This window comes from Liolophura sinensis, chromosome 1 (genome assembly GCF_032854445.1).
Source record: "Liolophura sinensis isolate JHLJ2023 chromosome 1, CUHK_Ljap_v2, whole genome shotgun sequence".
In the NCBI taxonomy this organism is placed as follows: Eukaryota; Metazoa; Mollusca; class Polyplacophora; order Chitonida; family Chitonidae; genus Liolophura; species Liolophura sinensis.
This window is the reverse complement of record NC_088295.1, coordinates 62,699,817-62,710,642: the sequence shown is the minus strand read 5'-3', so window position 1 is coordinate 62,710,642 and position 10,826 is coordinate 62,699,817. Positions and strand designations below refer to the sequence as shown.

General features: G+C 39.7%; 1 protein-coding gene across 1 annotated transcript; it reads right to left on the bottom strand.

Moving 5' to 3' along the window:
- Positions 1-810: 810 nt before the first annotated feature.
- LOC135467119 (3-oxoacyl-[acyl-carrier-protein] reductase FabG-like) lies at positions 811-10,528 on the bottom strand. The gene is made up of 9 exons (XM_064744883.1): positions 10,456-10,528; positions 8,675-8,805; positions 8,016-8,108; positions 7,299-7,384; positions 6,095-6,188; positions 4,086-4,155; positions 3,682-3,718; positions 2,770-2,833; positions 811-2,153 (listed from the first exon to the last, which is right to left on the bottom strand). Exons 1-9 carry the CDS (start codon positions 10,511-10,513, stop codon positions 1,995-1,997), a joined length of 792 nt encoding a protein of 263 aa, XP_064600953.1. The 5' UTR covers positions 10,514-10,528; the 3' UTR covers positions 811-1,994.
- Positions 10,529-10,826: the final 298 nt, after the last annotated feature.

Here is a 10,826-nt window from a genome sequence, read left to right as displayed (position 1 = left end):
AAAGCCACAAAACATGGCTAAATCTGCCATAGTTTACATCCCTTGGCAAGTGACCTACTCAACGATCGACCTCGTGCTAAACGCTGAAGTTCCCGTCTCGCAGCTTGGATGCTGTAATCTGGGAGACTTCATGGGCAATTTTATTTCATTGTGCGCAAATGTTAGCAAATGTGTACTTACACAAATACCATGCATGCAAATTACACTTTCACCAGTAGGACTACACAATTCGAGCAACATTTCTAGCAATTTACAGTCAAAACTACCCTCGAGTTGGGAATGACCGTTTCCTTCCCGCGTTGTTGAGTACGTACAATGTTCTGTCTCCCTACACATACAATCCTTTCCACTAAATAATTCCAACCTTCAAAAAAAGCTCCAATCACAAAGTTATACAACTTAATTAGTTACACGTGCTTTTACTTGGGACTAATATAACTGTTATGTTCTATTAAAGCGTTCCCTACAGTTTCCAAATGTTCCTTTGTCAGTTCTTCCGTACTGCACGTGGTTTCCGCAGAATATCTTAGCAGATTCTTCTTGATCTAGAATTTGCCCTCTGGGCACAATGATACAAGTATGAACCCTTGCCCGGAATTGTTTTTCTGTCTCCCCCAGTTTAACTGTGTCAGTTCCTTTGTCCACTATGAGGAGGCACATAAGCATGTGTGGGTCTTGTGACGGGTGTGTGGGTGCAGGAACGGCGTGGAGGACGAAAGGGATGTATATGATGACTCAACAACAATCACACAGCTTTCCTCAGATTTTTTGGTAGAATCATTCTCATCTAAGGCTCAGTAAACACGTTCGTTATTTTTAGATTCACTTTATTGGCACTTCATACAAGACAAATATATGAAATTGTTTTATTTTCTGTTAAATGAAAAAAATCCTTGAATATGTACAAACTCATGTAACTTGATTCAACTGAATAAAATAAAAAAGAACCTAACGCTATCTCAACAGATAACAGTTTTATTTCGCTGACAGGACCAGATGTAGGGGCCTACCGTAATTCTTCTATTATTTCGGATAGGGGTGAGTGAGTGCTTGGGGTTCAACGTCGTACTCAGCAATTTTTCAGTCATATGACGACGAAGGAATCATTAGGGTGCATGTACGTGTAATGTGCCTCCTTGTTGCAGGACGGATTTCCACCGTTCTTTTATTTAGTGCTGCTTCACTGAGACGACTTACCGAAGGCAAGTAAGGCGCCCCGCCCTAGCCATTATACTGATACGGGTCAACCAGTCGTTGCACTATCCCCTTCATGCTGAACGCCAAGCGAGGAAGTTACAACTTCCTCTTTTAAAGTCTTAGGTGTGACTTGATCAAGGATTGATCCTGGATCTACCGGTCCCGAAGCGGATGCTCTACCAACTGTGCTATCATTTCGGATAGGATTTGCGGCTTTACGCCAGCGGGGTGGGGGCGTTATCATGAGCGCTGTAGGTGTGAAATGGGAGAATGGGTAATCCTTTTCAGGGCTAACTCAACATCAAAGCCTCGCCTAAACATGTGGGAACTCGATCTACACAGTGTAACCCTTTTCTTCATTTATTTAACTGGAAAATATTTCACTTATAGACGGCGACCAGCATTATGGTGGAAGGAGCTTTTTACTGAGTGTCGTCCTTACGACCATGTCACTGGTTCCTGGCCATATTGTTTGAAAATCTGGGTGTTGAAGGAGCGTTAAAAGCAACTTTTCTAAAAACAAATACGTAACTATATAGCAGGTGCTGTGTTTAAATCTGAGGACTGACTACATAGCTCCCGTTTAACAATATTGTCCCAAAAACTTTACATAGGACCGATGTATTAAAAAAAAAACTGATAATTAATAAAATGGGCAAATCAATCACATTTCAAAAAACACATTCGCCTCAAATTTAGTTCCGTTTACAATTTTGCTTCACAGTGATCTGAAAAATAATCCAAACAAAAAGTGCTGATCGTAGTGACATTTGAGCACTCGTGAGCCGTTGCTGGGTTTATCGTGGACACATAGCATGTCTGCCTCCATCCACTGGTAAACACGCCCCGGTGATGAAGGAAGCATCGTCTGAGGCCAGGAAGGCAATAGTCCGGGCTACCTCGTCAGGCTGTCCAGGACGACCCAAGGCATGTGTCTCTTTGGAACGCTCCAGGAACTGCAAACACGGAAGACGGGATATATATGTTCATTTATTTATTTGATTGTAATGCTGAAGAAGTTTCAAATATACGATGGCGATTAGTCTTATGGGCGCCGTAAAAGAAATGGGTTGAGGAAACTGGAGCGGTGAAAGACAAGTGGTCTTCAGCATGTATTTGGCTTCAAAACGGGTACATGAAGGCCGTCGACCGCTTAATGTCGCCAAGGCACAATCAGCAGTGAGAGTGGACCGAAGTCCAAGGTCGTCTTTGAAGCTGGTTTATATTAATTAGATATTTAATAACATTTCCCTCCACCTATGTTCGGCCTTTGACAGTGAAGCAAGGTCGTATATCTTCTGCCATAGAAGGCTATCGGTCTGTGGTGACCTCGACCTCACCTCGCGTGGCAAGCACAAAACACCCGCTGTAGGACTTCCGTAAATGCAGTATCGGTATGAGAAATCCCTTCACATACGGATTATGATAATCCAATCTCTGGGTTTTTTCCAGGCTTTTTCTGTCCTTCTGTCCTTCTGTCCTGGGATCTGAACATAATCTGTAATATACTGATTGTTTGTACACTACATTTTCACCTTCTCATTCCTTCTCCTTGTGATGATTAGTTTTTACCTTGGCATACGCCTCATCATTTAACCCTCCTCTCTTTTGTAACTCTGTGACCACGACCCCAGGACTGGAAAACAACAACAACAACAATCACAGACATGTACGTTTGCAGGCACCGGATGCTAATCTCACATTAAATGAAAGATGACAGATGGAAGCCGTAGGGCCTATATTAGATACAAGTACTAAGATAATACACTTTTCTTCAGGGATAACAAATGTAGTGGGTGATAACTGGACCGAGATCCCAGGAGATCACTGTTTCTCGTACATGTAACTGTGTACCTTACAGAATTTTCCACACACAAAAAAAAAACAAAAAACAAATCATCACTGCTCATAATCGAAATCAAAAAATGTGAATTCAGTCTGAATAATAACAAGTGTTTCTTTTGTACGCGACTGGACAACAAAACAAAACAGTTGTACATAAAAGGGAATCAGTCACAGCTTCTTACTGATGTGGGGAAGACCTTCCCATAATGATGAGAACAAAAAATATATTCAAAAATATATTTCCCAAATTTTGGCATCTTGTTAATGTTTATCTAACGACAATCCCCAGAAAAAACTGTCAAACATATGCAAAATGTAACCAACACAAATGGAGCTCCAGGTCAGTGCATTTTCTCAACACTTTGCACAAAACCTTTTCTGAGGACAGATATACATAGGCCTATATACATGTCAGAACTGTGTACACAGGCCTATATACATTTAATACTTTTCCCAAACACATTTCTTTGCAGAAAAAAAAGAGTAGGGCTCTGCCAGGTTTCTTCCGACCTTAAATCTGCCTGCCGTCCTAAAGTGAAATACTCCTGAAAACAGCGTAAAACACCAATCTAATAAATAAATAAACAAATTAGAAAAATGTGTATGTACACGTACTAACTCAAGAACATTAATACTCACTTCACACTATTTACTCGTACTTGTTTTGGGGCCAGTTCTGAAACGAAAAGTACAATTATCAGTTAGCTACGTAAATGTAGCGCTTAAACGGATTTACCTATCTATTTCACTGTAAGTTGCATGTTTATCAAAATACATAATATACTGGGATCTATATGTGTAAACACTTTAAAAAGGTAGCACAAATATGGTGGCTCACCCTTCACCCCCTGCCCAATAACAGGCAAATTGAAGTGTACCCCGTAACGGATTGAATATCAAGTTTCTCTTTATCAAAATACAGCAAATCATGAACAACTTCCCTTTGTCCAGTCATCCATATCCTTTATTGTTACATATGCTACATTTATGTTTGAAAATTTAGAACTATTGACTAATTTTGAATTAAAAACAGCAAGACTTACCTAGTGCTGTACAGCGAGTGAACTGGTCCACAGCGCTCTTGGACATACAGTATGACAATACCCCAGGAAACTGTGCAGAGATAGGAATGAATGAATGATTGATTATGGTGTAATGCCACGAGTCATTTTGGCTAACTCTTTAGGAGGTCTGACCGGTTTTCGTCCATCATAATGCTGACCAAAATCGCGTAAGTGAAATATTCTTGGCATAAAACATAAAATAAATAAATAAATAAATAAATAATGCCACATTTGCATTACTGCAGCCATATTATGCTGATTGGAGAGGGAAAATGCATCCAGACTTTCAAGCTAGATGACCACATGACATGCAGAAGCAGTCTACAAAGCTACATGCACTTGTACATGTACCATGGTAAAAAGTATTTGTAGCAGATACATATCTGATATCACACTCCGCATTTACTAGCTACGTTTGTGGAGTGGTGGTGCAAAACACACAATGATCCCAGCAGTGTCCATTTTCACAATAAAGTAGTTTGACACTATCCTGTTTGTTTATGCCACAAAACCCTGCCTCTCCATGAAATTAAGAAGCTTGACACCTTGCCTCTCTATGAAATGATAAACCCTGACACAAAGCCTAGCTTTGAAATGATGAACCATGACACCCATCTCTCTCTGAAATGATGAACCCTGAAACCTTGCCTCTCTCTTTGAAATGCGAACTCAGACATTCTTGCTCATTTTGAAATGATGAACCATGACACCCTGCCCCTCTATGAAATGATGAACCATGACACCCTGCCTCTCTATGAAATTATTATTCATGACACCCTGCCTCTCTTTGAAATGATGAACCATGACACCCTGCCTCTCTATGAAATTATGATTCATGACACCCTGCCTCTCTTTGAAATGATGAACCAAGACACCCTGCCTTTATGAAATTATGAACCATGACACCCTGCCTCTCTTTGAAATGATGAACCAAGACACCCTGCCTCTCTATGAAATGATGAACCATGACACCCTGCCTCTCTATGAAATTATGGTTCATGACACCCTGCCTAACTATGAAATGATGAACCATGACACCCTGCCTCCCTATGAAATTATGGTTCATGACACCCTGCGTCTCTGTGAAATTACGATTCATGACAACCTGCCTCTCTTTGAAATGATGAACCATGACACCCTGCCTCTATGAAATAATGAACCATGACACCCTGTCTCTCTTTGAAATTATGAACCCTGACACCCTGCCTCTCTTTAAAATGACGAACTTTGACACCATATTACAACGAACCTTCACATGCCATCCTGGTAACTTGGCACACTGTACCTTTCCTCAAAGATGTATCTAGCACCCTGTCACTTTAGTAATAATGTACACACCCCTGGGTGTTCCGCTCCTTATTTACCTGGAGACTTGATATTTTACTTTAAATAACAAAGTTTTACAATAAAATTTAATTTTGGTATTGAACTTACATACTTCCTGTAAGGTGTCATCCCCCCTTACAATAAATCCTCAAAACATGTTTTTAAGATCAATGCAGATCTCAGACTCAGGAGGAATGAGCCACTTAGTTATGGATAAAATTTTGGGTCATTTACAGTATACCTGTAAAAGCCTTGTTCAAATGAAAATAGGACGTGCGAAAAACTGCATGGTCTCCATGAGACTCATTTAGGATGGTGTACCTTCACATCTTCTCCTGCTTTTATCAACAATGTACTTTTCCACATGGACCCTTTTTTAAACAGCTTACCTTCACACTTTTCCCTTATATGAACAATGTACCTTAACATCTTCCCCTTTACAATGAACAATGTACCTTCATAGCTTCCCCTTTTTGAACAATACACAATACACAATAGATCATTTTTGAAAGAAATTCTGTCAAATGTGGCACTAAGATTGCTCTGCTCATGTTTGTAGAACAAATGCTGCAGTTTTATACTGAAGTATACATGCGGTTCGATTAAAGAGTCTTGGATTTATCTATTATTTGACAAATTTACAAGGAGTGTACAGCACTTACAGATCTCAACCCATTCACACTGGAAACATTAACAATACTGCCTTTAGTTTGAATCAAATACGGCACAGCAAGCATGGTAAGATGATACACGGACCTGCAAGCAAGGGAGGAAACTCTGTTAATACTCACAGATCTAAGTCCAGTTACGCTGGAGACGTTAACAATGCTGCCTTTAGTCTCTATCAAATAGGGTACCACTAACATGGTCAAATGATACACTGCTCTAAAATGAGACAATAATAACATTGTATTTCAATAAATTTTCACAGAATGTACCCATAGTTTTACTCTCACTGCAAACTAAAAAGGTATGAACGAAGTATTGTAATACATCATGAGGTAATGCAGAAAACATATCTCTGAGACTGGTTTGCCATGATCCCAGCTTAGCTTTCACATTATTTCTTAAAGCTAAGCCTGGCAAGAATGTAACAAATCTCAGGTCTACAGTCAATTATGTGCTGTGATTTAATTTGTGCTATATTGATTGACAATTAGAAAAGATAACAAGATTATTCATGGCAGCAACTAAAGGCACCCCCGGAATCATTAACCCTGCAAACATACAGCAAATACAGTTTCAGAAATCTCACATGGGTATCTTTTGACAGTTTCCCTCAACACTGTAACAGTCAGGTAATATTACCTACATAATATGTAACAGGCTAGAGTACAGATATGGAAAAACACAGAGCAAATCTCACTGAAGTATCATGCATCTAAAAACTATGGCCATACAGCTTACAATAAAGCTGTGCATAAGAGGTAACTTTACTGGACCTCAACCTGTGTCTGTAACTTACATGTACTTGTAGTTACTTATTTTGCATGATCCTCTCCAGCTGTAAGTGGGAAGGTCTGCCAGCAACCCGCATATGGTCGTGGGTTTTCCCTGGGCTCTGCCCAGTTTTCTCACACCATAATGCTGGCTGCTGTCGCATAAGTGAAATATTCTTGATGACAGCGTAAAACACTAATCAAATAAATAAATGAATATTTTGCAGGACTCTGAAACTCCTATTGGTCAAAGATATGTGTTTTGTGGTTATCAGAGATTTGGAAGATAGAATGATATCCCAGGTGCAAAATGTCAGTTTCAGTGCCAAAAAATATATATATATTTTAGGACATGAATTTGCTTCTACAAGTGTACATTCATGTTCTTTGGGGATGAAGTTTTCATGTAAATACAGCACACACTGACCTGACATTGATATTAAACATGCGATCAAACTGCTCTAGGGAGGTGTTCTCTATTGTACCTAGTTCTATAATGCCAGCACAGTTCACCTGCAAGGAAATAAAGTCACACAAATCTAGTGGTCTGCTACACCAGCAGGAGTTTTTTCCTTCATCTCCTGTTTTACATGCCCTAAATCTAACTTTTATAGATACAGGCCATCAGTAAAAATAAGTCATTGGTTACTGGTAACCCGACTAGCCCTCCAAGTACAAGCCCAACTCTAAAGTTTTGAGGCTGGGCTCTTATTATTTTCTTTCACATCCTTACCACTTTCATAAGACACAATACAAAACAAATTTCCCACCAACCTACCTTATTTTTTCCGAACAGAGTTGGAACATCCCAACAAAGAATTTTTTAAGGATGGCCCCACATCAAACTTTTAACAAGGTTAAGCATATGTTGAAGTATATATGTGAATACTGATACAATGGTTTCATAAACTTTAAAGTAATTTTTTGATATCACAAAGTTTCTATATGGATAAGAACTTCTGATTTTATTTTTACGGACATTTTGATGTACAATGGATCTTCTGTGTAGCTTAGTTGTCCTGGAGTTTCCCATTTCCAGATATATGATAAGAGTGAAAGAATATGTCTAATGTGCCACTCAAAAACTGATCATGACCAGAGCCAGAATCAGTGGAAGTACTTAAATAATAATAATTCCACCAACCAGAACATGTAGTTTCCCAAATTGTTTGACTGTCTGTTCAACGAGTGCTTTGGTGTCTTCTTCCTTGGCCATATCACCAACAAATAAGAATGGCTACAAAAAGAGAATAAAACAGGACTGATAAAACCTGATAAAATATATATGAATTTACATTATCAACACAGAAATTTATATTAACTACTATAAATACTGATTCCAACAAAGTAGAACAAAATTATAATTTTAATGCAACATCACTCTCCCAGGAATTGAACCTTTGGCCTTTGGGACCACAGCATCAGCCTTCACTTTAACCATTAGACTAAAGGACAATCCCTATTGGGCTGGTTGTAGATAGCCTTCTAGCTGTTATTTCCAGTAACTGGTTTGTTATTAAAGCGCATGATCTACCAGTGAAATCCAGAACTACATGTAGTAGGAACAGTTTAATTTATTTCCTTATTTATTTGATTGGTGCAAAAGAATATTTCACCGATACGACAGCAGCCAGAATTATGGTGGGAGGAAACTGGGCAAAGACCAGGAGAAATCCACGACTATCTACAGGTTGCTGCCTGAACTTGAAGCTTCCCATGTAAGACAGTACAATAAGAGCCTGTTGGATAAGCCTGTGTAAAAATCTAGCGAGCCTAAAACTAGCTCACCCTTCCTGTCTGTACCTTAGAACCACCTTGTTCACATTCTGATGCCACCCTCTTCAGGTTGTCTTCTTTACGCCCGGTGAGAGCCAGTTGTGCCCCAAGACGCGAGAACAATATAGCTGTGGCTGCTCCTATCCCTGAGCTAGCCCCTGAAAAACAGAATTAAGTGATGTGTTAACAAGCCAGTTTGCCATCTTGAAGGCCTATTATTCTATTGGTTTACTATAAGTCATAGGCAACTAAGAAATTATCAGTGGAAAGACTGTAATACAATAAAATTAAAAAAAAAAAAATAATAAAAAATAAAAGAAACATAACAGAACACTTTTTCTATTTCTTTATTCATCTGTAAGAATTAAGACTAGTGAAATGCTTGAATTCTATCCCGTCACTAGCTAAGTTGAGACCTTATCATCGAGCAGGATTCAAACACATTTAACCTCAGTATGCATTTATGCTTGGGGTTTTCTTGACAATTTTTCATATGATGACAAGGTCATTAGATGTGTGTATGTAACTGTGTCTTCTTGTGGCAGGAGGAGTCCATGCCGCCAAAGTGCTGCCGCCACTGAAGCATCATGCTGCAGACACCAGACATGACACTCCATCCAGTCACATTATACCAACACTGGGCCAACTAGTCTTCTTTCATTGCTCTAACCTCTCAATGTTGGGGCTAAGCAAAAAAAGTACCATTTTGTAAGTCTTTTGTATGACCCAACCCAGGTTTGATGCCAAGTCTACTGACTTCCATGCAGGAGGACATTCTATCCATTAGGCCACTTATAGTAGAATATTCCTTATAAGGCCTACAAAGTAGGTATAGAAAACTCAGGCAGCCTAATAAGAACTGTAAATTACTCCTCAAGAATATACATGTAGATATAGTTCAAGATTACTCTGACACTAGGTTTGGCAATAGTTATGATTTACAAAGGATGGCCCTAAACCAATGTCAAAGCTCGCTCCATTTAAAAACCTAATGTGGTTGCCGTGGCATGTTTTCCCGGCATTTGACACCAAACTTACCCATTAAATATGTCTCCAGACCCTTATGTTCCTTATTTTTTCGTGTGTCCGTTTATCAAAAGCACAATGTCGATCGGTTATTTGGTAGGCTTTGCATGCCTGAGACTTCTAGATTTTGCTCAAAGCGAACCCCTGTATGGCCTATTTTTGACAAGGGCAGGTAACTGCATCAGCTTCTCAAATGGAGCCCACTCTGACATTGGTTTGGGACCAATGTGGCCAAATAAAATTTTGCCAATTTTATGTCAGACAATGTCAGAGCAATCTTAGACTAATGTAGATACACATCACGGTTGTTATTTACTCTGTTTTTTTTTTTATTTGATTGCGTTTTACTCAACAATATTTCACTTATACGACAATTGTGGCAGAGCCCGGGGGTAATCCACGACCATCAGCAGCTTGTTGGCAGACCTTCCCACGTAACTCTGCAGAGGAAGTCGGCATGAGCTGGGCTTGAACTCACAGCGTGACTGCATTGGCGGGAGTCTTCAGGGTCATCACGCCCCGCTAGCGAGTTAACCGCCCAATTTTTTCCGATCAAGGTTGACAATCTCGGTCTAAGGTGCTCGTATCAAGTCTGAAAGAAAACGTTTTGACAAGACGACCTGGGCACGAAAATTAGGCACTGGGCAACAACAGCTCAACTCGTGACAACGCCAAAAGCCGCTGCACTTAAAGTGTCATGTATATTTTCATTAAATTTTGCAACCTGCTGCACATCTACATATCGCCGGTAATGTAAAGCCTCAGCTAAAACCTGTCACAACCTGTGATCAGAGCCACCTTCCCCGACAAATTCCCCAAGCTTGCCGCACCAGATGCCATCTTTCCAAATTTGTTGAAAACATCCTGCTCGCAGGTGCGATTTCACTGCTCATATATTTGGTTATTGCAGTCGTTACAGATATATGACACTGTCAGGAGATTGCTACAAAGGGGTGGGTCAGTCACACGGCCAGTGAACATTATCTTATCGGTCTATGTCACACTGACTATATGTTGTGTAAATTACCAATTTGACTGGCTTTATCATTGTTACATTAAACGTTCACATACCTAAGGCTGTGATAACATGAGTGGATCAAGTATTTTTAGGGTGCCTAACTCAGAGTAAGCCTACCGGCACAGTAATCAGCTG